The sequence below is a fragment of the Kogia breviceps genome, chromosome 1 (genome assembly GCF_026419965.1).
Source record: "Kogia breviceps isolate mKogBre1 chromosome 1, mKogBre1 haplotype 1, whole genome shotgun sequence".
NCBI lineage: Eukaryota > Metazoa > Chordata > Mammalia > Artiodactyla > Physeteridae > Kogia > Kogia breviceps.
Genome location: NC_081310.1, coordinates 83,086,828 through 83,111,989, shown reverse-complemented (window position 1 = coordinate 83,111,989; position 25,162 = coordinate 83,086,828). Strand labels below are relative to the sequence as shown.

Genomic DNA, 25,162 nt, shown 5'->3' with positions numbered 1-25,162 from the left:
CTTAGAAAATCAATGGATGATATCATCACAGCTGATTTTTAATTCTGAGATGGCTTCCTTATGACTCAATATGCTTTAGAGCTATGTACTATCTCACAAGAGCTGGTGTATATTCATAAAACATAAACAGGCTTTTAATATTATCCTAAGTCAAGTTTAATTAGAAAGGGAAATTTTCATGGAGAAAAAATATTCTAAAGCCAAATAAAAACTTATTTTTGTACTGGCCACAACATTGTTCTTCAATCACCATGAATAATTCAGGGCTTTATAGAATATTATTATTATTATTATTATTTTTATATTATTATTTTTAAAGATACTAATGACACTGAGTCACAAGATTGAGACATAATGGAAGTACTACTTTGATAAGATAGAGAAAATTCAGTTTTGATTCAGCTCCTACAAAAAATCCTTAACTTCAACTGAAGTATACTGTGGTGTATAAAAAGAACAGGACCTGAAGGATGACCAGAATCTCAGCATTGTTTTTCTCCAGGGCTATGTCAAAGGCAGATTTATCAAACTTGCTGAAAGCATGGACATCAGCTCCATATTTGATAAGTAGCTCTACAACATCTCGATGGTGGTGCTCTGTGGCCCAGTGCAAAGCTGTCATCTTCAGCATGTCCTTGGCATTCACATCTGCACCATTCTGTCATAGTAAAGTAATTTTTTTCAAAGAGACACTGGTTACAGTAGCACAGGTACAATATCCCATCACCATATATAGAGGATTTCCATAGAAATTACACATATTCAAATTTAGAAATGTTTAAGAAATATCAAAGAGAAAAACATGTCTCCTGAATTCAAATTCTCCTGAATGCTGATAGACACAATGCCTTAAATGAGAGGACCTTTTAAGGACACAGTTGGAAATTATAACAGATGGGAGAGGAAGGGGAAAAGAACAGATTTTTTGTTGCATTTATTTACAGAGAGCTGAGTGCCTGAAAAAATAGGCATAAGACCAGAGAACACCTGCAGAAGAAAAATGAAGAAAGATCAATAAAGTCTGTTTAGCCTTTAAAAAACTAGAAAATAAAACCCTCATAGCCATGATGACTCTTGAAAGAGATGCAATTCAATGCTATAAACTGTCCTAAACTTAATCTTTCCCAACCTAGTTTCCTACCACCTGTTTAAGTAAAAAAACAGGGAGGTATTTGTCCCTTTTACAATATAGACCCCTCACTCTTCTTGCTTTACCCTAACAAGTAGTTCCACGATGTGTGCATGTCCATCAGCTGCAGCCATGTGCAAGGGGGTCCTGTCCACTTTGGTCCGGGCATCCCTGCTAACGCCTGCTCGAAGGAGCACTTCTGCTGTGGAATAATGACCATACTGGGCTGCAAGGTGGAGGGGTGATGTTCCAAGCTGTGGGAAAATAATACTCATTTAATACCAACTGTGTGCAGAGTCCTAAATCATTACTGGAGGAATACAAATGAACAACAGGTGACACCTAGGTTCCTGTCCTTGGAGAGAGAATCTGGCTGGACAGATAAGCTGAAGAAATTATTTCATTAAAATTAATACACTAATGGACAAATAAATATACAACCAATTAAAGAAGCACTAAGTATAATGGATTTAAGTCAGGTGGACTTATCAGGTAAAATTCCATAAAGGGTATGATTTTAAATAGGGCTTAGAAGAAGGTTAAAAACAATGGATAGGAAAGAGCATTCTGAGTCAGGGATAAAGGGAAGGGATAGGCAAGTTCAAAAATAATTCTAGGAAAAAGGCAGAGACTAGAAAGCTACATGTGAAATTTAGGGTACAAATTTAATTGGTTGAAATAGAAGTTTGTTACCACAGTAAAGCAAAGCAAAAAGACTGATGAGATGAAGTGCCCCCCGCAACCCCCGCAGAAAAAAATAGCGATGGTGTGTCAATAGCAATAAGCAAGTCTGTATCATCTCAAAGTAAGTCTTGTTACTAATCACAGTTATCTATCAGCATCCATTTTGGCCAGAGATCTATTCCTTTCTCATGTTACACTCTCTATTTTAAAACCTATTTCATTTATTCTTTGCTTTTCATATATTCACTCTCTTTACCTGATTGGATTTAATTCACATTGCTCTTTTCAGGTCTATTTATAGAAATGCTAATCTCATGGGTTTCCTTTCTTCCTTTTTGTGAAGGGCTAAGAAACTGCTGGCCTCTAAAGTTATGAATTAATCACCCCAGAATAGAGGACAGTGCTTATCGATTTGTTAAAATTAGGCAATGCTTACAAAATCCATGAATACTAAGCAAGCCCATGTTATAACCAGGACCTGGATCTTCTGACACTCTGCTCTCCAAGTTGACTGTCTGAACTCATGAAATTACACCTTCCTCTTTAATGTTTTTTAACAGTGGTAAAGGAAACAAAATGGCTAGACTATTCTTTTTTAATGAAGACATTTTAGAGAAAAGGAAACAAGGAGTTTCATTAGTTTAGAAATGCACTCAGTATACTGATTTTGTTTAATTTCTAGCTAATTACAGCCTATAACCCAAGTACACTCCAGCGAGAAGTAAACCTTTAGAAAATACACTAAAAAATCATTATAGGTCTTCCCTGGTGGAGCAGTGGTTAAGAATCCGCCTGCCAATGCAGGGGACACAGGTTCGATCCCTGGTCCGGAAAGATCCCACATGCCGCGGAGCAACTAAGCCCGTGGGCCACAACTACTAGAGCCCACGCAACTAGAGCCCATGCTCCGCAACAAGAGAAGCCACCGCAATGAGAAGCCTGCGTACCACAACGAAGAGTAGCCCCCACTCTCTGCAACTAGAGAAAGACTGCAAGCAGCAATGAAGACCCAATGCAGCCAAAAATAAATAAATAATTACTTTTTAAAAAACCCAAAAACATTATAGAAAATCACAAGTATATAGTATCTTACAATTACCACCCATATATCCACAGGAGAGTCTTTCAATTTGGAAAACTAAAAGAAAGGGAAAACCACATATTCAGATGAGGCAAAGAAAATGAAATGCTTGTAAGGAGACTGAGGCAGAAAGAGAATGAAGAAAAATCAATACAGACTGTTTAGCCTTTAAGAAAAAGGTTGGTAACAGCGCACGCTGGGAATAATTAAGAGAGCTTACCCAGTCTGTGGTGAATGGGGCACCATTTGCCATCAATGTTCTCACTTCATCATCTTGGCCTTTTCTTGCTGCTTCTAGCAACCTCTTCCCCAAGTCCACCAAAGACATCTTTATGCATAGGAACACAAATTTTGGGGAAGCTGTCACTCAAACACAAGGAAAGCTGTCTGTAAAATGCTTTTAGAAGACCTCTTGTATATATGTTTTTAGCAGACCCCTTGTATATATGTAAGATACTTCTCAAGCGGACTATCTGATAAGGCACTTCTTTTCTACTTCGTCTAACACAAACAGTCAGATATTTGGGAAGTTTCTGGCCCTAAACCATAGTTCCCTCACTTTCAATCTCCAGAAAAATACTTTGGAAATATGTGAAACACATTACTGCCTTTCTAGCTTCAGGAATCAATAAAACAGCATTTCACCCCTTTGAAACAACCATGGGTAGAAATAGTATGTTACAACAAAAAATGAATAGATAAACCAAGGATATTCAGACTCAGGTACATGGCAGACACTTTTTCAAAAATGAAGAGATGTCACTGCACCTGTTGAAGGTGTCTCAGCAACACCTAGAGTTTTTTTTTTGTGTGTGTGTGTGGTCTGCGGGCCTCTCACTGTTGTGGCCTCTCCCGTTGCGGAGCACAGGCTCCGGACGTGCAGGCTCAGCGGCCATGACTCATGGGCCCAGCCGCTCCGCGGCATGTGGTATCTTCCTGGACCGGGGCAGGAACCCGTGTCCCCTGCATCGGCAGGCGGACTCTCAACCACTGCACCACCAGGGAAGCCCTAGAGTTTTTTTTAAACAAAGTCATCAGCTTGGCCAGATTATATACTTCGTTTAAAAGTATAGTTATGTCTAAAATCATTACAGTTTTTCACTTAATAACGTGGGCATTCGTAAATCTTTGTGAAAGCTCGTAGTAAAAAAAAGCGTCTGAGTAGGAGAGATTTTTTTATTCCCTGTAAAAGGCATATAGCCAGGGGCTTCCCTGGTGGCGCAGTGGTTGAGAGTCCGCCTGCCAATGCAGGGGACGCGGGTTCCTGCCCCGGTCCAGGAAGATCCCACATTCCCCGGAGCGGCTAGGCCCGTGAGCCATGGCCGCTGAGCCTGCGCGTCCAGAGCCTGTGCTCTGCAACGGGAGAGGCCACAACAGAAAAAAAAAAAAAAAAAAAAAGGCATATAGCCAACTCTCAGTTATTTAGGATAAAAGAAAAAACAAAACTGTTGCTAAACACATGAAATCAAAGGTAATAAATGGTGGAGATTAAGTCTGAAGAGCATGCAAAATGGTCTTTTAAATGGATGGGTACTGGGACTTCCCTGGTGGCGCAGTGGTTAAGAATCTGCTTGCCAATGCAGGGGACACGGGTTTGATCCCTGGTCCAGGAAGGCCCCACATGCCGCAGAGCAACTAAGCCCGTGTGCCACAACTACTGAGCCTGCGCTCTAGACCCAATGAGCCACAACTACCGAAGCCCGTACGCCTAGAGCCCATGCTCCGCAACAAGAGAGGCCACGGCAATGAGAAGCCCGCCCACTGCAACAAAGAGTAGCCCCTGCTTGCTGCAGAGGAAGCCATGGGCAGCAACGAAGACCCGCTGCAGCGCCCCCCCACACCCCCCAAAAAATGATGGTTACTGTAAATTAGAAACTGGCCTGGGTATAAAGGATACCCAGGATAGTGAGAAGTTCCTATATGCAATGCAGAATTGTCTGAATGGTATATAATCACCACTCACTACAAATCTTCCAACCAATGAGGAAACGGCTATTCTTAATAAATTTAAATTTTATTATGTTTCCTTTCATCTTGTACTGATTTGTCCATATTGTAAAAAGTAATTTCTCATTAAAAAAATGAACAAAGAGAGTCTGCCATTTCAAGGAAGCCAATCGGCAGTATTTACTGCCAATTATCAATTATAATTTCAGCTTCCATGCAAAAACCAGAATTTTGGGAATATCCACCACGAGTTGATAGCTTACTACAAACTTTTCTAATAAAAGCAGTGGTGACACTAATGAATGTGATTTTTTAATATTGTATAAAATGCATCAACATTTGGAGGATGGGAATTATTTGGTGAACCAATATTTTTCTTTTCTTTTTTTTTAGAAGATGTTGGGGGTAAGAGTTTATTTATTTATTTTTATTTTTGCTGTGTTGGGTCTTCGTTTCTGTGCGAGGGCTTTCTCTAGTTGTGGCAAGCGGGGGCCACTCTTCATCGCGGTGCGCGGGCATCTCTCCATCGCGGCCTCTGTTGAGGAGCACAGGCTCCAGACGCGCAGGCTCAGTAGTTGTGGTTCACGGGCCCAGTTGCTCAGCATCATGTGGGATCCTCCCAGACCAGGGCTCGAAACCGTGTCCCCTGCATTAGCAGGCAGATTCTCAACCACTGCGCCACCAGGGAAGCCCCCAATATTTTTCAAATGACCAATGCATGTTACAAAATCATGCTCAGGTAAAAAGATTCATTCAAAGTGAAAGCAGATCAATGGGTTTTAAGGTAATCAAGTATAAAACATTCATTGACATGGTTTCAGATTCCTCATTGCAACTGATTTTCAAGAAATTGCCACTTGTTGAGATTTTGTGTAACATCAAAGAAGAATATCCACAATTACCTGAACAAGCTATTAAAATACTCCTTTCTCCAAGTACATATTGCAAAAGATTGAATGTAGAATAGATATGAAAATAAGAAATACATATGAAAATTATTAAGCCAGAAGTTAAAGAGATTTGCAAAATTATAAAACAATGCCATTCTTTTTTTTTGGCTGTGCTTGTGGGATCTTAGTTCCCCCTGGCCAGGGATTGAACCCAGTCAGTGAAAGTGCCAAGTCCTAACCACTGGACTGGCAGGTAATTCCCAAACAATGTCATTCTTCTATTTCTTTAACTTGGAAGTTATTTACTTTCATAAAATTTTGGTATTTATGTTAACATGTAATAGATTTATTATTGTATTTTAATTAACATTTAACAATTAATTTCAAAATAGTAAGTAGCAATAGACACAGCAGATTGGAGTCCTTAATACTTTTAAAGAATATTAACACCTGAAAACCAAAAATTTTGAGAATCTAGCCACTATGTGATTTAGATTATTTTATTTAATATTCCAATATATATCACAGAATATTGTGCTCAAACATGGGTATCCAGGTGACCACCAGGGGAGTTTATTCAAAATGAATATATAGTCCAGGCCCTGTGACTGGACTAGAGCAGAGGATGAATTTTAATAGTGTGAAAGTCTATAACCTGATCTAAGTTTTTACGACTTAAGAAAATGTTACAGAAAAAATGATAGCATACCCTTCTTACAGAAAACATATTTGCATTCCTCCATGGTTATCTTTCTTTTTTTTTTTTTTTTTTTTTTAAGGAAGATGTTGGGGGTAGGAGTTTATTAATTAATTTATTTTTGCTGTGTTGGGTCTTCGTTTCTGTGTGAGGGCTTTCTCTAGTTGTGGCAAGCGGGGGCCACTCTTCATCGCGGTGCACGGGCCTCTCACTATCGCGGCCTCTCTTGTTGCGGAGCACAGGCTCCAGATGCCCAGGCTAGGCAGTTATGGCTCACGGGCCTAGTTGCTCCACGGCATGTGGGATCTTCCCAGACCAGGGCTCGAACCCGTGTCCCCTGCATTGGCAGGCAGATTCTCAACCACTGTGCCACCAGGGAAGCCCCTATCTTTCTTTTAAAATATCAAACCTGCCTTTCAATTTACTTATTACTATTTATTTATTTATTTATGGCTGTGTTGGGTCTTCGTTGCTGCGCATGGGCTTTCTCTAGTTGCGGCGAGCGGGGGCTACTCTTCCTTGCGGTGCTCGGGCTTCTCACTGCAGTGGCTTCTCTTGTTGTGGAGCACGGGCTCTAGGCATGCGGGCTCAGTAGTTGTGGCTCCTGGGCTCTAGAGTGCAGGCTCAGTAGTTGCGGCGCACGGGCTTAGTTGCTCCGCGGCATGTGGGATCTTCCCGGACCAGGGCTCGAACCCGTGTCCCGTGCACTGGCAGGTGGATTCTTAACCACTGCTCCACCAGGGAAGTCCCTACTAATAGTTTTTGGTTTTGGCTGCACCTATGCCCGCCGTTGTGGAAGCACAGTCTTAACCACTGGACTGCCAGGAAGTCCCAACTAATAGTTTAAAACAAGAACAAACATTGTTAATCAACTATACTCCAATATAAAATAAAAAGTTAAAAAAAAGAAGAAAACAAAAAATAAACTGACAGAAACAAAAAAAAATAAGAACAAAATTTTAGGTGGTTCATTAGCAGAAGTGACTCTCACATTTTCTCAAATTATACTATATATAAAAAGTATATCACCAAGACCTAAACACCTCTACTGGGAATTCCCTGGCGGTCCAGTGGTTAGGACTTGGCGTTTTCACTGCCGGAGCCAGGGTTCAATCCCTGGTTGGGGAACTAAGATCCCACCAGCGTACAAGGCGTGGCCAAAAAAAAAAAAAAAGGAAAGTCATAGAATGTCCTTTTCCCGAGATGTTTTAAAAAGAGAGATGAGAGAGTAAAGTCTTCCTGGGAAGGGGGAGTAGAATAAGATGATGTCAGGTGGCTCAAGAAAATCTGTGAGAATAGGAGAAATCTAACGGGAAGGAGAAATGGAAGCGAAGAATCCATGATCTGACGACATTTTTTTTTTCTTTTTCTATTGCACACGTCCCCACTGGGCCGCCAGCTGTACAAACAACTGTGCAAGAACTGGAGGCGGGGCCCTTACTGCTTTTGCTCAGATTACTGAGCTCACTAATAATCTTTAGGCTGTTACTGGGGTCAGAGAATTAGGGTCTCCGTTTTCTCCTCTATCAAAACTCCTCCCGTGCCTCACAGCGATGTTCTGTCTTTCTGGAAAAAGGAGCAGGAAGCCACGGTCTCAGCCTAAGGGGCAACCCCCGGTCCGGGCTCCGCGCTGCCCCCTAGTGGTCACCTCTGTGGCCTTGGCTTCCCTCGGTCCAGCTCCCCAGCCCCAGGTCTTACACCCACCCCATTCTTCACCTCCTCCCAGTCCCCTCCCCTTCCTCCCGGCAGCATCCCCTTCCTCTCCTTCCCCCAGCCGCCCCCGCTCTGGTGAAGGGGCACCGCTCCGTCTGCACCCAGAAGTCCGGGGCTGGGCTGGGAAGCGGTGCAACTTTTCAAGGCAGTCTCCCTCCCAGTCGTGACACCCCCCGATTCCACACATCTCTTCTTCCCCCTCACCTCCTCGTCCGGGACGTTGCCGGCTGTGTTTTCACCGAGCCCGCCAGTTTGGTCCTGTTTCTTTCTCTAGTTAAGACTCCCTGTCACTGACGGTTACTTTTTGACCTTTTCACATATGCATATTTTGGGGGCCTTTAACCCCCCCTCGCGGAGAAATGGAGGCAGCAAAATGGCGGACCCGGAAGTGAAGACTCGGAGAATATAATTCCTGGCGGAGGAATCTATGAAGAGAAAATGATTAGAAAACCCACATTTGCATTCAAACAGAAGGGTGATGTACCCCAGAGCCTCATTTTCTATGCTCGGAAGGGCTTTGAGGTAAAATAGTGTGTATCCGAGACATTTTAGACAGGACTATTTAGCGAGGCGGAGTATTATCGATTACGTGTCTTATAGTTCCGTCAGGGGATGGACCCGATGGTTTGTTTTGGCGCCAAGAACCGCGCAAACTGCTGAGAAATCGGATTCTGCATCGGTCCTGCTCTCTCTTGGTTGTTTTTAGGGGGCCACCCTTAGGGTTGATGAGAAAACCCTATTTCTCTGTCTCAACCTCGGGTGAAGATGTTTGGGACATTGCTGGCTTTGCGCATGAATTGAGGTCTGGTGCCGGACGGCCACATTTCCAGATACAGCCTTAATGTAAGGAGCCCAGAGCTGTCAGCGCGAATATTGAAACAACGGAGTCAGTTTTTTGTGGGGGGCCTGGAAGAGGATGGAGCATGAGTTTGCAAATTCATTTAGGTACTTTATTTACCAAACAGTTGATTCCCATCTCCACCCACCGTTCTCCTTGAACTAAAGGACAGCGGAGAAGTCGGGAAGGAATACCTTCAAAAATAAGTAAAAATAGAGGACATATCACTGCTCCACTCTTTATTCGATTTTGGCTTTTGTCGTTGATGGTGGGCCTTTCAAAGTCTACGGGAAAGATTTATACATGATTCCTCCTCTGGATTTCTTTCTTTCTTTTGTAATTTATTTTATTGAAGTATAGTTGATTTACGATGTTGTGTTAATTTCTGCTGTACAGCAAAGTGATTCAATTGTACATATATTCTTTATATTATTTTCTATTCTGGTTTATTACAGGATATTGAATATAGTTCCCTGTGCTATACAGTAGCACCTTGTTGTTTATCCATTCTATACATAATAGTTTGCATCTGCTAATCCCAGACTAGTAATTCACCCCTTTTCTGAATTTCTCTAGATCCTGTTCATGTACTTTAAAGGCTTTACGGCATACTGCCCAAATTGGCATTTGCAGCTTCCCTTTTTGAGGGTCAAAATCATTGCCTCATTCTTGTTTACAACCTCTCTGTTGTCCGACTCTGTCTCATATAGTAGGCACCCATAAGCTACTTGTAAATTAGTCCAAATAGTTTTTTTTTTTTTAATGAGGTGAGTTATAAAAGCAAATAATGTATTGGGGTTAATTAGTTTATTTTGTGAGGCACCCAGGCTGAGATAATGCAGTGCAGATTTAATGCCATAGGTGCCGTCTGAGGCATCTGGAATTGTTACCTCAAATACGTTGGTAGTCAGTGGGCAAGCACAAGAGTGATTAGTTACAGCTTTCTCCCAAAATACTTTAAATAATTTTAAGCTGATTTCACCCTTGTTATCTATCTGTTCAACCTGAAATTCATCATTTTAATGTATAAAGGCTACTCAAACCCTTCCTCAAAGTTGAATATTAGATAAAATATATAAGCTGAACTTGGAAGCAAGGCTAATTTTTTAGATCTATACTGCTTCCTTGTGAAGAGAGAAAACTAGAATCCAGTCCTGGGATTGAATGTCTTTATTAAAGAAGTGATTAAATGACAGCACAAATCAGCAGCAATAATTTCGGAAGGAGTGGAGACAAGGTGTAGGATCAGAGTTGATTGTTCATTTCATGGTATCAAGGTAGCTGAAGAACTGTGCCTGAGGCCAAATTTGATCATTATTCTACATTGCAAATGCAGGAGGGCAAAACTAAAGTTCTAAGGACCAAACCCTAGGCCTTTTAGAAACTGAATAAAACCCTACAAATTATCGTAATAGTCAGCAGGATTGCATCTTAAGATTTGAAATCCCAGTGGTTTTCCTCAGCTAGTTTTCAGCCCACAGGAGCAAAACTGTAAAGTAAGCTTGAAGAAGGAAAACTCTTTTGAGAGAGCATAGCTATTTCTGAAATGATTCAGTGCTTTCCCCTATTGTCACCTCCCATGATGTATTATTTCCTCTTGTTTTAAACCTTTTATCCCCAATTTCTCTGAGAAAAAGTGTATTACAAGAAGGAGCAGGATCACCTTAGCCTTTTAGAAATCCTACAGTCTTATAACAGATAATCTCAAACTAAAACTTACAGGGTTTTCATCAACCCTTGAAGAAATATTTGTGTTTACTGGCCTGGAGCAAGAAATTAGGAAGGTTTGAGCAATCTCTGAAGCTGATTAAAATGAAGTAAAAAAATCAGTCCTCCATTTTGCACTTCATACTACTCTCTGGTGCCCTCATCAGGCCTGTTTTCTGGAATTAATATCTGGGGGAGAGGAAAGGAATCCCTATGACCCAGTACTCCATTGCTTGAACCCTTTACTTTGTGGCTTGAGGGTTTTTGAGAGAAACTGATAAGAAAGAAAGATAGATAAATAAATAAAATAAATAAATAAATAAATCACAACTCTGGCAGATTCATCAGCACCACCTCAACACAATAGAGGGGAGAGAGCAAGACTGATAGGGTAAAAGGGTGGAAAGGAGGGGCTTGAAAGGGCAGGAAAGGAGGGCAATGTGGTGGGAGAGAGGTCTTGGGCTTAGAGCAAGTCCAATTCGAAGGAGTGGATGCTGGCAATGGGAGCTCTCCAAAAGTTGAAGGTGCTGTACTCAAGGAGGGCATCGCCTTCAGGGTTTTTCTCCTGCTCCGCTCCGGTTGCTTGCTCCGTCGTTTTGCCAACGCTGCTGTCCTTGATCTTGTGGGTGGATGTATCTGACAGACCCAGGCCTTCCAGCTCCGACAGATCCAGTTCTGGAATGGGCATCCTCCAGAAAAGAAAGGAGCTGTACTGGCTACTCACAGGGTCCCTCATAACTTCCTAGAAAGAAACCACTTATCAGTCTTCATGGTAATGCCACCTCTTTGCAGCCCATGGCCTTTCCTTACTGAGAAACTTTACATCCCCATTTGCCTCTGTACATAATCCAAGTTCCCTAGGACAAGCTTCAGGAATCTAACTCTATTACCATTTTCTACCATTTCCTAACTCCTCCCCATCTTGGAATGACTTATTTACTGCCTACTGCTTGAGTCTGGTTTTCAAGACCTTCCAGAATTTGGCCCCATTCTTCCTAGCAGTAGTACGTTCTCTGCTACAGTTATGCTTATTCCTGTCTTTCTTAACTCTCTCCACTCTCCACCTTAAAATACTATCCAAGTGTCAAGACTCCATTCAAGTCCCTAGAGGAATCTTTCCCCTGAACTCTTATTATATTTCATATTCTTGATTTCTTCCTGCCTTTGGTTTAATAGGTCATGGTACCTCTGAAAAGGGTTTCCATGATTCTCTACTTTCTATTTTCCTCCCTGCTTTCTAAATCCTACTGTAAACTCACCTCTTCCTGGAGGACATCCTTAAACTTACTCAGCTCCATCTACCCTATTTCTTCCAGTATCTCCCACAATGCCTGTAGAGTTTTACCTGACTATATCAGTTTGGGGTTACAGATCACTGTTAGATGTCTTGTATAGGGATAATCTTATATCCTTCAAGGAACTGAGAGTCTCCCCAAGGGTAAAAACCAGTCTACTTTGTACCTTCTTCACAAGTGCTGGGCTTTAAACACAAAAGACACTCAAGGCTGCTGACTAATTTTCCCTTAGTATTTAATACAGTGAATACCTTGCCACTCCCATTTATAACCTCACAGATAAACCTTAACAGCCTATCTATTTCTCTCTAGCCTACCTCCCCTTCAGAACAAAATGCACGTGCTAAAAGAAGTTTTCTATGCCATAACAGGATTGCTTCTCTGACCCAGTGCTAGAATACACCTGATGATAGAGCAAATGGATTGGAAATTTCAGGTAAGAAAAGTAAAGTTTAGATTGGAAGGAGAAAGTCTTTTAATAGAATTAGATACTTTTCCATGTTTTAATGAGTACTTCTCTCACCTTTCCTGCCCGTTCCACCCACACCCTGAACTTAGACTATTATACCTCCCTGCAGCCTCCACCCTACTGCTTACTAACCAAGGGAAGGGGCAAGAAGCATTAGTTGAAATGTTCCCAAAGGAGCAGAAAGAACATTCCACTGCCTCCAAAAATAGAACCCCCATTTCACAAGGCCTTCCTCCAACAGAGCCCATTGGCTCTCACCAGGGCTTGAGACTCCTAAATAGTGGCCTTAAATAGGTTCCACAATGCCCCCATATAATGTGGCAGAAAAAGTAGGCCTTAATCTAGAATATAGTTATGTGTGAGTGTAGGGGCTTTAGGAATGGTAAGTGGGTAGACTAGGATGTTTTTAATGTTAGAGTTACTCTTTTTCTTCTTAGGTTCAAGCTCCAAAATAAACCCTGGGAACTGAGCATTACTCAGCAGACAAGCTGCTTAAAAGGAGGGTAATTCGGGGACTGGAAAAGGGTGGGGGAGCATGTTGAAAAGGTGAGGTCATCATCCTATGATATTCAGCCCTGATCATCTCCACAGTAATTTGCAGAGGCATGTGCACAGAAAGCTACAAAAAATGTTGTTCCTATCAACCAGCCAACCCTGGCTTAGTCTGGGACTGTAGAGATTGTAAGAAGCAAACCTTAGGCATCAGCAGCATTATTGATTTCTTCCCATGGGGATTTTTTTAAACTAACAGTATTAGTTGTTTGCCAATCTAGCTGGCTTCTTTTATATCCCCTCCCTTACCAGTCCCCTCCAGAGTGAGCTTAGTACAATGCTGAGCACATAATAGGCTCTTTAAAAAATAGAATCACAGTGGGGGGAAAGCATAGAATTTTAAAACTAGAAAACACCTTAGAAATTATCCAGTCAGTTTGGATAGGGTTTCATAATTTCCAGTCTGATTCTTTTTTGATGTGTCGTACATAGATAGTTGCTTGCAGCTTTTTATAATCCTATACCAGTATTCTCAAAACTTGCAAGAATTCTTAGTTCCTGAAGAACAGATATTCAGTGGGTTAAGTGTGATTCTGATATCAATGGTGAAAATGCAAAAGGCAGAAGAGAGGAAGATAGGATCTGAGAAAGGGAAAAAGCTCTTTGACAAACTGACTCCTTTTCTTCAACCAGTATATGTATAAAAACAGTCCAAACAATTCTGAGTGTCTGGCAGAGCTTCTCTTGCAATTAAAAAAGGTAAAGGAAATTGTACAAAATATTAACTTAAAAGGTCCAAAAATCTCTAGCCATGCCATTGATTCACAGACATGTACAGAGTACCAAATGCATTTCGGAAAGGCACTCAATCAAGTATATACAGCATTTAAAATCAAGTCAAGAACATTGACTGCACTGGAAATTGACACTAAAATACCTCAACATTTAAAATTTAATATAGTATGGATTTAATTCCCAAATACCCAAATTTTGCACAGGGTCCCTTTTCAGCTAGCTTTCTCTTCCCCAAATATTTTCTACCCATAGCTCATCTATCTTTATATCTCTCATTTACTTATCTTAAAGGGCTTGGACAGTGCCTTGTACCACAATACATGCTCAATAAATGCCTCCCACTATCCTTTATTTTAAATTATTCAGGTATTTTAGGCAAAGGTAATTTCTAAATATCACTGTCTAGTCTTAGAGATACACAATTAGCAAATACATAGCATAAAGTGGCTCTCTCTGAGCCACACAGACACGCCCAGATACCCTTTGTCCAGATCCTCAGTGGGACTCTAGGGCCTACCCAACAGGGCCTTGCTGTGTCATGCTGCCACTGTAGAGGGGAGGACGAGGGATGGTGGTGGAGGGGAATGGAACCTCTCTGGCATCTCATTATATGTGTCTCATTCTGCTGCAAATAAGCATTCCTTTTCCAGAATCTGCCCCCATACCTAGCTCTGGTGGACTGTACTGATTTCAATATGGAATCAGGCAGTTCTCCAACACAGAAGCCCCTACCTTCCTACCTCAAACTGCCTCTTTCTTTGGAGAAAAGGTTTGGGAATGGGAGGAGACTGTTAAAAGAAAGATCAGGATTAATCTCAATATTATCGCATATCTCTACCTCCAAACTCCTTCCTATGGAGACAAATAAGTTTGGGGTGAGGGTAGACACATCAATGGAACACAACAGAAAACATTTGAAAATACAGGGAAGTAGAGGCTAGAGTGGTACAGTAGGACTAGAGATTCATCAAAAAGCTGGGAGAACAAATTGACAGCTTGAAAAGGAAGATGTAGATTACTAAACTTAAGATAATAAAATTAATAATTTTATTATCTTCAGGACAATGTTATAGGCCAACTGACAATTGAAATGAGATAAATGCTGAGAAATAACTGCATGTAAATTGTTAGAAATTAATATCTGTGTAAAGGATTATAAGGCATGGATGGAGATCTTAGCAAAGATGTAAAACGGTGAACAAATTACCTATTGTTCACAGCGCCGCCTTCGCTCCTCTTGAACTGTCCCCCAACCCCATCCTCATTTGGGGTCTTCAACCTAACTAGAAGCACCGACTATCTTTTCAGCCCCTTGCCGCCGCCCCCCCCAACCCCGCCCCGGTTTCGTTTACCTGTTATCAGTGAATTACTAGCGTGTTCCAAAGATGGAGGGGGTACTTCGGGGGCTCCGATGTCTGCTCTGGGCTGGAGAACAAGAAAGCTGTTGGGGCTTTGACGGCTTTGTCTTCTCACTCCCTCTCTGTTCAGTGACTGAGTCAGTCTGCTCCCCCTGCAATGCAGCCCCTCCTAAGAATGGCGGAAGGACTCCCCGCCCCCTCCCGGCCTGAGTCGGCTAATTCAAATGATAGGTTCCAGAACACTTGAGGGAGGGAGACAGGACTAAAGCATCTCCGTAGGCTTATTGGTCTGATTACCGTGCTCTTCCGTGCAGACTGAGGGTGTAATGAATGAGTAGTTAATTGTCCTCTAATTTTAGGTTTATGGATTAAAAGTGTTGACTCTAGACAACATGGAGAAGAGGAGTGTCCCTTTATTCCCCAATTTAAGGATTTCAGGTCACCCGAAGTGTTTTTGAGAATCACAAAAATTCTCCCTCCGTCCCTCCCGATTTGCCTTCCCACCCTCACAATGGGTAAATAAACCTAGCCCTATTGCATTTGCGGTAGGGCATAGGAACATCGGGGATGCGTGTGCTTCTGCCAGTCTCTGAACTCGGTTGGGGCCGGAGGATTTGGGGACTCCGCTTCCTTTCGCCCCGCAACGCCTGACGCGCAAACGGAACGCACGATTCTGGAAGGTCCAGCTTGGGTGCCAGGCCTTCCTCGAGGGTCCGCTTTCCCGGGTTTTCCCGGCAGGGGCGGCGGCCCTCGGGGGCTTCCGAGGCCCCTCCCACGTCCCTCCGTCGTGCAGCGCCACCTCAGTCCAGAGGGGAGCTGTGCGCCCGGCTCCCAGCCGGACGGGTTTCGTAATCGCGTCGTGGCCGTTTCCGCCCTCAGCCAGCCGCACCTCTGCCGCTCCGCCCTCGGCTCCCCCACCGCGCCGAGGAGCGAGCCCGGGAACCCCACGCTGGCGGGCACCGAGCGGGAGCCCCCCCACCAGCTGGCGCCGGACGCCTGGATGCCGGAGCAGAGCAGGTGAGGCCTCGGGCTCGGTCCCTCGGCCCGTGCGCCCCGCCTGCCCAGTCAGGCGGAGACGCACCGGATGCTGGGGGTGGGGGAGAAGGGCGTCCTCGGCTGTCGAGATGCTGGGTCGGTGGCAAAAGGGGTGCGCCGGGTGAGGAGCCGTCCCTTTCCGTGCTCCGGCGGTGCGCAGGTGAGGCCAATGAAGAGCAAAAGGGAAGACGGGTCTGGAGTGTTGGGGGGGAGACGGGAGGTGGAAAGAAGGTCTCTTGAGGCTCACCAACCTCGGTGCTACTGTGTGCCAGCAAACTGCAGCAGAGCTGGTCCGGGAAGGTCTAAATCTGAGACAAGCAGCCACGCCAGACAGTGACAAAGTCGGAAAGATTCACAGAGAGGCCCAATCCTAGTTCAACCTTGGGAGAAGCAGAGAATTTCTGGGTAGAGTCTGGGGGTGGGCAGAAATGGAGCCTATGTGACTGAACCTATCAGGCAGGGGGAGTTGAGGGCCTAGCCCTGTTTCCTCTTAAGCCTCCACAAGACCTTTCCTGGGGAAGGGCACGGTTGGTGCTGGGGCAAATGCCTGTCACTTGACTGAAAGCTGGGGTCCACCCCCACTTCTCTAGAGCCCCGCGGCAGCCCTCATGTCTGGAGGTCTCCGGGACCAGCTGCAGCCCTGGGCTCATAGCCAGAATTGCCCGCTCCATTTTCTCAATTCTCTTTCTCTCCAGCTGCTTCTTGTGAAGGCTTGTCAGGCAGTGGGGTAGGAGGCCTTGGGGCTGGAGTCAGCGGGACCGGGAAAACCGGTTTGGTGCTAGAACAGGACCAGGGAACTACCTCTGTACATCCTTCCTCCCTGGAACCTTTCTCCCATCCATTCTCCTGCTCACTCCCCAATAGTTTTAAAGCTCTTAAGCTCTACTGTGACCTTGGTGTCTTTTCCAGCTCTGTATTTCACCCTTCCTATTTGGGACTCAGGCCCAGGTCACAGCATTACTTGGCTGTCAGGGTATGGCCTTATACGATCTAATACTGACCCCTCCTACTGTTTACCCATCCTTTCCCCTTCATGTGGAGTTGAAATAGTGGGTAGTGGGTTCAGGTGCCTCTTCTTCCTCGGCTGACCAGTTGAGGACTTCATTTTTCCTCAACCCACTCTTCTCTAGATATTTTAAAGGAGAGTGGCAGCCAATCACTCTTACTTCCTTTTCTGGCCTGTTCCCTTCCCCCCTCACCACCACCACCACCACCACGTTCACCCTGCCCAGTCTTCTCCTCACGCTGACCCCACCCCCAGGTTTCAGAGACCCTTATGTCCTGTGTCCTAGGGAATGGAATTTCCTGGTCACTTCTCACCATCATTGGTCATTTCATGCCAAGTCCCCCCCACACACTTTCCCTCCACCCAGCCCTGGCCAGGTCCCTGGAAAAGGAACAGAAACGTCCTTGTTCCCTCCACTGCCCCTTTCCCTCTCTCCTCCTCCCCCTCTTCTCTCCTTTTCCCTCCCACCATCCACTTCTGTTCACTCAGCTTTGAGCAAGGAGGGTGTTGGGGGAGAGTCCAGTCTCAGTACAGCGTGTCTGGTAGTGTTGGGGGTTTCCTCTGATTCTTCATTGTTTTCTTCATCCCCTCCCACCCCCACCCCCCAACCCTTACCACCCAACACCACCACCAGCATGACAAACCCTGTGACTGACGGACTTCCCCACTGACCACAGCTCCCCTCTCTGGACAGCCGTGTTCTGACTTCCGCCCTGTCTCATTACTCCTCCCCTCCAGTGGTGGGAAGGGAAGTAAGAGAAAGCCTGGACTCCCGGGTCCTTCCATCCCTCAGAAGCTGTGTCTCAGTGTTTGTGTGATCTCATCTCAAGGCTGAGAAAAAACCCTCTCAGTTCTTAGATCAGTGTAGGATGCCAGAGCATCAGGGTTCCAATCTTGGAGGGAGGGGAGATTCCTATTCAGGCTAAAGTGTAATGTGCATGAAACTGCCCTGTTTGGAATCTTTGAGGTTGCTTGTATTATAGGGCTAGGGGAATGCAGTGAAAATAGAGGAAACCTATATGTGCCCTACCCTGGCTGGTAGTAATGAAGAGGGGAGGAAGTTCTTCCTTGGACACTAATGCTGTTGGAAAGTTCCTCATGTCTGGCTGGCTGATGAAGATTGGGGGTGGAAGTGGTAAGGAGGGAAGAGAGAACAGGTCACAGCGTGAGGGGAGGAGGAAGGGAGGCCCAGGCTCTATGGGGTGTGAGGCAGAGCAGAGTGGCACGACAGGACATGTGAAGAGGGTGGGGAGGCTGGAAAAAGATTCCTCATGGGACAGAAGATACCTGGCACGTATACCTGTGCACAGATGATCTCCACAAGACACAGACGTGGACATAGGGTCATGCCACATATGTGCAAACAGAGGTGCACACAGAGGAATGCATTGACGCAGAACACAGATAAAACAGAGTGCAGGCAGCCCTCAGGAAGGATCTCAAGGTCAAGTAATAAACTGTTAAATGGCTTCTGGGAGGGGCTGGATCTCAGTTGAGGGAAATGAGGAGGAACAAGGGCAGGGAACCGAGGGAAGAAATTCCTCACTGTAGAAAGTCTTAGGTTCCCACCTGCTGCAGTTGGTCACCTAGGACCTAGGTAGTGAAGGCCTCTCTTGGTCTTAAAGAAAATCTAGGTGTTCAGGGTAAGGTAAGGAAAAAGGGAGGGTCAGGGGTGGAGGCCTTGTTTGTGAGAACAAAAAACCACCATTTCCTCTTCAAAGTCACTTAAATGCCCCTCCCCTTCAGCCTTAAACCCAGGGAGAAGGGAGGTGAAGCTTGTATCACCCCCAAACTTTGCTCATTTCTGCCAGTATCATTTAGTCCCCTCCCATCCTCTCTTCCTAGCTTCTAGCCCCCTTCCTCTCCCCTCCCTCGGTACCAGCAGCTACTGTTCTGTAACCCTTTGGTGCCCTTTTGGTTCTTGGCCTTTCTCTGAGAGTCAGACTTCGAGGTTCTTATGTTTGGAGAAGGTTAGTGTAGGACTAGGGCCTTTACAGGGGAGTAAGAAGATATGGACTCATCAGGAGCCTTCTCAAAGAGTGGGGGAGTGGATTTCTCATTAACTTTTCTCCACTTTTTACTTTCTGCTCATCCAGGGTTCCAGATCTGTGGAAGACATAACCTTGTGCCTGCTTGCCCACCCCACTCTCCAACCTTGCTAGTCTCTCAGGGTCTGAGACATTGACCTTCACCACTCAGCTTAAAGGCTCTGAGGACTCCACTTTCTCTAGACCTGTCCAGCTGAGTAAACCCAGGGTGTTGTTACACCTGAGGGGAGTGAGGAGTGGGCGGTCAAGGCACCAGAGCAAGAGCCCTCTGGGGCCTCAGGCAGAGGCGTGAAACTGGAACCATCGGGGAGCATGAGTGAATTTTGGCACAAACTGGGCTGCTGCGTGGTAGAGAAACCCCAGCCGGTAAGTCTCCCCCACCCCATCCCAACACACAGAAACTCGTTACCGTATACTGGGACGCAGATACATCAGTGGAGGATCTGCCGTCTAAAAAGCACACTTCTTGCCTCCTTCTCTGTCAGGATAGCTTCTATGGCCTGGCAGGTGTGTACATGGAGTAAAGGGGACTGGGTGATGGAGGAAATGAACAGTCCTAGCTATGACTTCTTTTTCCTCTCCATTTTGAGTTGGACAGGGGTTGTAGGTGGAGCTTAATACCTGTCAGTTTTCCCCACTGTTTCCTCATCAGCCAGAGGTGACTTTGACATGTCCTTTCTTTGTCCAGTGTTCACTCTGCAGGCCACTGCCCATACTACCCTGCCTGTGTCCTCTCTCTGTTTATGTTGTTCTAACCTTGCCTTTCATACCCTAGTTATTTCCCTGTTATAATGCCATATCCCCTTTCCCACCGGGCCCTTAGCTCTTCCCTTAGTGGTTTTCAACTCTTTTTCCCTTCCTCCATTGTGACATAACTCCCTGTCTTCTCCAATCAGAAGAAAAAGAGGAGACGGATTGACCGGACCATGATTGGGGAACCAATGAATTTTGTCCACCTGACTCACATTGGCTCTGGGGAGATGGGTGCCGGAGATGGACTTGCCATGGTAACAAGGGAATGGGGAGAGGTTGATATGAGGTTGTGGCCTAGAACTGTGTCCTTCTTTGAAAGTTCAAGCTGGGGGCATAACAGAATACTCGATGGGAAGCAAGAAGCTAGGATTCTAGTCCTGGTCACTGGCTGCATAAATCTGAGATCTGGCCTTTCAAGTCTCTGGCCTAGGCTCCCTCATCTTTACAATTAGCAGATTGTTCTTCATTGGATAGAGGATATATATGTCTTAATAGTTACTTGGAGGGCTTTTTCCAAAAACCATATCTCTTCCTTCTGTTGACTAAGAACTGCTGTCTCAGCGCCACAGTAAGTCATATTGTGGTTGGGAGTGTTGGGACAGGGAAAAGGCTGAGCACCTCTATCCTAAGTAATGTTTAATATGCATTTCTGCTCTCAAAATAAGGGAAATGGGCTTGGAGGTAGTGAAGGAATCTTTTCACCAGTTATGAAACACAGATAAATATGGGAGAGTCCTTTGTGAGAGGATCTTACTAGTAAAAGACCCACTTTGTCTCATCCTCATGAAGGTCATTGTGAAGGGAGGCATTGAGACTTCCCTTGGAGGAATAGAGATTAGTTTTAACCTTTTCAGATTGATTTTATTGTCAAGGAGTTGGGGTCAACCTCTTCCCTGGAGGGCACAGGGGAGCTCTTTTACTGTGCCATATGAAGATTTAGTAGAGGGTCTCATGTGTGCTTTTTCACAGACAGGTGCAGTTCAGGAGCAGATGAGATCCAAGGGAAACCGAGACAGACCATGGAGCAATTCTAGGGGCTTGTAGCTCCAGTACGACTGGTGAGTGATTAGAGAAACCCATCCAACACCTCCAGCCCCCTGCCTCAGAACCGTGATCCTCTGCAAGAATGGGAAGTGAAGGGAGGAAGAAAGAATTAGAATGGAAGAGTCAAAAATGTAGGATCCAGAAAGGCAGAGAGAAAGGGATGTGCAGACAGATAGAAATAGAAAAAAGACCACACTGTGGAAATAGTTAAGTGTGAACCAGGTGGTACCCTTTCCCTAAGGTTTTCTTCGAGGCTAATCTTCCTCCTTCTTTTTTTCCTTTAATCAGGTTCTGCTGTGTGTGCAGCCTTCACCCTGTCCAGCCCAGAAGAGATGCTGGCCCTACCAGTTTCCCTCCTAGAATCAGTAACCCCAGGACCCCTCTTCCCTATCTGTCTAATAGTGCCTCAAATGGCTTGGGGGCTGGACTCCCTCTACTCTCTCTGGCTGTAGCCCCTCCTGGAGATGGGGTCAAGGCAGCAGGACTGACCAAGTGACTACTGGTTGGCCAGAAGGAGCTCAGCTGAAGCCCTGGACACTATGAGATCTGAGATAGGAGTTTTCTGGGAGCTTGGAATGAGTTCCCTTCTCCTGAATGACGGTCTAGGTGCCATATGTTTTTAAACTCTTAACCTGGAACTCCTTAAATGTGGTGGGTAGGTGAGATTACCAAAGCTGAAGCCGGCTTTGCTAAGAAGCTCCCTACCTCCCTGCCCTTATCTTTCGTCCTGGAATGAACTGAAGGAGATGTCAAGCAGGGCCTGGGAGGGTGACCACTGGCTAGTCTACTTTTTCTCTTTAGATCTCAGACTTGAAACTCAGTCCCTCAGTATCTCTCTGCCGATATCAGGGTCTTTCTCTAGGTAGGCCTCTAACCCTATGTTTCTGTAGCATTGCTGGCTCCTAAGATCTCTCCTTTTTTTAAAAAATTAATTAAAAATTCAATTTAAGATGAGTTCTCTTAATTACCCCCATCCTGCTACTACCTCTATCCTTAACCCCATCCCTGTCAGGAGCCTTATTGTTTCCCACTGGATAAGAGTTAAGAGGTGGGTCTTAACCTGAAGTCTTGGGGCTCTGCCCACCTCCCTGCTGGCCTAGAGAGCAGGAAGAGGGATCCTAGAGAGAAACCCAGAATGCAGCAGAACTAGGAGTTATGTCTCAGGGTAGACGTACTGATCACTGAGAATGGGAGTGGTGGTGAAATAAATAGGTTGAAAACAATCATCCTTGAGTGATCTTAAGATCCTCCGGCGTGGGAGGCGGAAGACCTCTAGAGCAAGTTTTCTCAAACTAGGCACTTTGGACATTTTGGGCTGGATAATTCTTGGTAGTGAGGGACTGTCCTGTGCATTATAGGATGTTTAGCAGCATACCTGGCCCACCCTAGTTACAACAACAAAAAATGTCCCCACATATGGCCAAATGTCTCCGAGGGGGCAAAATCAGCCCCAGTTGAGAGCCACTGCTCTATAGAGTCGAGATGTTTTTCTCTCAAATGATTTCCAATTGTTCATCCTAAGCCCGAGTCATTTATGAACTAGGGCCCTGTGTAAAGTAGGCTCAATAGGGCTGCACATAATCTCTAAACACTTCTTTATTCAGTGTGTTGCTTGTGGTTGCATGGGTTCATGTCTCTGTGATGGACGTGTACTGTGCTTCTCCATCCTTATGCTCTCTGGAGGAGGGGTTCCTGCAGTATGGAGACATGAACAGGGTATAGGGGGATTGGGGAGGGGAGGGAGTGAAAAACAGTAGAGCCATAGATACCCCAGCTTATCCTCCCCAAATTTTAAGCTCCGTTTCTGTGTCCTAGCCCTAGAACCAGACACAAATAAGACTCAGGGAGTTTTGTCTGAAGACCAGGTCGCGCTGCCCACCTGGCTGAAGAGTCCGCTTTAGGTGGGAAAATAATGTAAGAGTGGGGTCTTTAGGCATCTTCAGTTTTCTCAGGTGTTTTGTTCTGGCCCCTTCCTTGCAGGGTGACTAGGAGGGCAGAACAGGTGAGCTCCTGCCTGCTCTGAGATGAGAAGGCAGGGATCTCATTAGCTCAGTAACAGGAAGAATCCTGTTTGATGGTAGTGGGGGTCAGGAATGTGAGAACTAAGATCCACTCTGCTGATTCCACCATCCATCCAGTTTGCCCCCACCTATAGTGACTGAGTTTCTAATTTCAGTGTATTTCCTGCAGATTTTTTTTTTTTTAGTGTTTAAGCTTGGTTATAGAGATCCATTCCCAATGTACCCAATTCCAGTCTAGCTAGTTGCTCTGAAAGTAGCTCATCTTGTTGGCCTAAAGTAGCTGAATAGCCTGAGGGTTATACTAGATCTAAAGGGTTAACAGGATAGGGCAGAAAGATGGGGAAACTCCTGGAATCTCTGGTCACCCTGATCTTGAGCCTTATTGTACTGCCTATTCTTTTTTTTTTTTTTTGGCCATGCCATGCAGCATGTGGGATCTTAGTTCCCAGACCAAGGATTGAACCCATGCCCCCTGCAGTGGAAGCAGGAGTCTTAACCACTGGACCGCCAGGGAAGTCCCTCTACTGCCCATTCTTTAGACACAATCTTTTCTTTGGTGCTCTCTCACCTTTAGCTACCTTCTCTAATGTGTATGCTACCATCACTTTAACAATATTTAGGGTGATGGGAATGGGTTTGAGAGTCATAATTTATATTAAAAATTGTTGGACTTTTAAATACATTTTCAAATAAAAAAAGTTTAAGCAAAATAGTCCCAGAGTAATCACTACAGGTGTGTGTTGGGTAGACGTGGTTAATGAAGGCAACTCCTAGAAAGTGGCTGTCATGGAATTTTGTGCCGACCTTGCCCTTTCTGAGGAGAGAAGGCCAAGTGTCATGAAGGCAAGGAGAAGATAACCATCACCTCCCAAGGGCTCAACTCATTGTTCTTCCTGTTCCTTTTTCTTGGCATTCATCTGAGATTTTTCAAGTCTTTAAAGAAGTACTTGTTTAAAAACAACTTTGGAAATGAAGAAGATGAGCAATATCAACATTTTTATCCTGGGGGCAGTGGAAGGGACCAAGCCAGATGCTGCTAGCTACACAGTTCAGTCTTAAGGTTCAAGAGACTTATGGTCTCCCCTCCCTCAGGTACCTCTGTAGAAAGACACAAGACCAAACAATGTTTTTTTTTCTAGTTTTGTTTTTCTGTACTAAAAATATCCAGTGGGTGCTGGGATTGAATGGGGAGGAGAGGTTGAGATGCTGACACCTCCTCTTGTGGATGAAGTGGCTATTACCTCCGATTTCTGTTTATCTGGGTAAGGAAACAAAATAGAGAAAAGGGAAAATATTATAAGCACATCCATATTCTTTTCCCCCCCTTGCCTCATCTCCCTCTCCCCACAAACCCTCATTCCCTTAACACTGCTGCCCACTATTTATGCTTCTTTTTTATATTGAATAATGGTATTAGACACAACAAGGAGAAAGACAAAAACAGAAACTGACAGAATGACCAAGTATACATTTTATTGTCCTCCTTTCCCCAAAGGTCCTGTCATCCTGAGACCTTGAGAATATTTTATCAGGTTGATCAGGAACTTTGGTAGCTCTTTTGGTAAAGTAGAGGACAATCCTTCCCTGAGAATTCTTAAGTTTCTGGGAATAATCCCAGGAGGACTGTTCTTTGGGTTAGTAGTGGTTAAGAGCATCGGCACTAGTGTCAAACAAACCTGGTTTAAATCCTGCTGTGACTCCGCTGCTTACTAACTTTGTAAACCCCGTTTCTTCATCTGTCAAGTGGGAATAATAATACCATAGGGTTGTTGTGAGGACTGATCCAGATAGAGTGCACATAAGAAGACCTCAGATATTGGCAGCTGTTACTGTTAAGCTGCGTTAATCAGCTGAAAACTACGAAATCTTCCACATCCATCAACTATCTCCACATCAAGAGTTCTTTATATATCTAGAATCTTAACAGTTTGGTCAATAATCATCTAATGACCTACCTGTTGCCTAACAGCCAAACAGCAGTTGCTCAAGAAATGATAGGTGGAATCAATGGCTAACAATAATGTGAATAACCAATGCATTTTATGAATCAATAAGCAAACATAAGCAACAGTTCACGCAGACAGACACACTGGCTGGCTTAGCAACAAGGTTTGGATATCAGGACTTTTCAGATGCCTTAACAAAGAGGCTGGCTCATCA

The 25,162-nt window shown here is 44.6% G+C and overlaps 3 protein-coding genes across 8 annotated transcripts in view; 1 reads left to right on the top strand and 2 right to left on the bottom strand.

The window, feature by feature from the left end:
- The window catches only part of GABPB2 (GA binding protein transcription factor subunit beta 2), a 28,950-nt gene extending 20,385 nt beyond the window's left edge, over window positions 1–8,565 (bottom strand). For 2 of the 5 annotated variants that reach the window (XM_059080149.2, XM_059080157.2), the window contains exons 1-4: window positions 8,346–8,563; window positions 3,115–3,222; window positions 1,216–1,383; window positions 464–658 (exon numbers count right to left, since the gene is read on the bottom strand). In XM_059080149.2, coding sequence (XP_058936132.1) covers window positions 464–658; window positions 1,216–1,383; window positions 3,115–3,222 — 471 coding nt within the window. In that variant the 5' untranslated portion in view covers window positions 8,346–8,563. Of the gene's footprint in view, window positions 1–463; window positions 659–1,215; window positions 1,384–3,114; window positions 3,255–8,345 lie in introns of all 5 variants that reach the window. The other 3 variants (XM_067035503.1, XM_067035520.1, XM_067035514.1) reach the window with 3 other exon arrangements.
- A 1,569-nt stretch (window positions 8,566–10,134) lies between these two features.
- MLLT11 (MLLT11 transcription factor 7 cofactor) lies at window positions 10,135–15,276 on the bottom strand. Its single transcript, XM_059081064.2, has 2 exons — window positions 15,090–15,276; window positions 10,135–11,428 (listed from the first exon to the last, which is right to left on the bottom strand). The coding sequence occupies exon 2, from the start codon at window positions 11,420–11,422 to the stop codon at window positions 11,150–11,152; it is 273 nt and encodes a 90-aa protein (XP_058937047.1). The 5' UTR covers window positions 11,423–11,428; window positions 15,090–15,276; the 3' UTR covers window positions 10,135–11,149.
- A 341-nt stretch (window positions 15,277–15,617) lies between these two features.
- Window positions 15,618–22,204, top strand: CDC42SE1 (CDC42 small effector 1). 2 transcript variants are annotated; one of them, XM_059081098.2, is made up of 5 exons: window positions 15,618–16,112; window positions 19,233–19,550; window positions 20,081–20,191; window positions 20,907–20,995; window positions 21,270–22,204. In XM_059081098.2, the coding sequence occupies exons 2-4, from the start codon at window positions 19,497–19,499 to the stop codon at window positions 20,979–20,981; spliced, it is 240 nt and encodes a 79-aa protein (XP_058937081.1). In that variant the 5' UTR covers window positions 15,618–16,112; window positions 19,233–19,496; the 3' UTR covers window positions 20,982–20,995; window positions 21,270–22,204. The 2 variants fall into 2 exon arrangements, with proteins under 2 accessions (XP_058937081.1, XP_058937089.1); XM_059081106.2 differs by lacking the exon at window positions 15,618–16,112 and adding an exon at window positions 16,143–16,290.
- Window positions 22,205–25,162: the final 2,958 nt, after the last annotated feature.

What these genes read in the sequence shown, in the direction of transcription:
- CDC42SE1 (XM_059081098.2), top strand. Translation starts at nt 19,497, where the DNA reads ATGAGTGAATTTTGGCACAAACTGGGCTGCTGCGTGGTAGAGAAACCC. An exon ending in TGGTAGAGAAACCCCAGCCG is followed by an intron (nt 19,551 to 20,080) that starts GTAAGTCTCCCC and finishes TTCTCCAATCAG; the next exon opens with AAGAAAAAGAGGAGACGGAT. An exon ending in CCGGAGATGGACTTGCCATG is followed by an intron (nt 20,192 to 20,906) that starts GTAACAAGGGAA and finishes GCTTTTTCACAG; the next exon opens with ACAGGTGCAGTTCAGGAGCA.
- MLLT11 (XM_059081064.2), bottom strand. Translation starts at nt 11,422, where the DNA reads ATGAGGGACCCTGTGAGTAGCCAGTACAGCTCCTTTCTTTTCTGGAGG.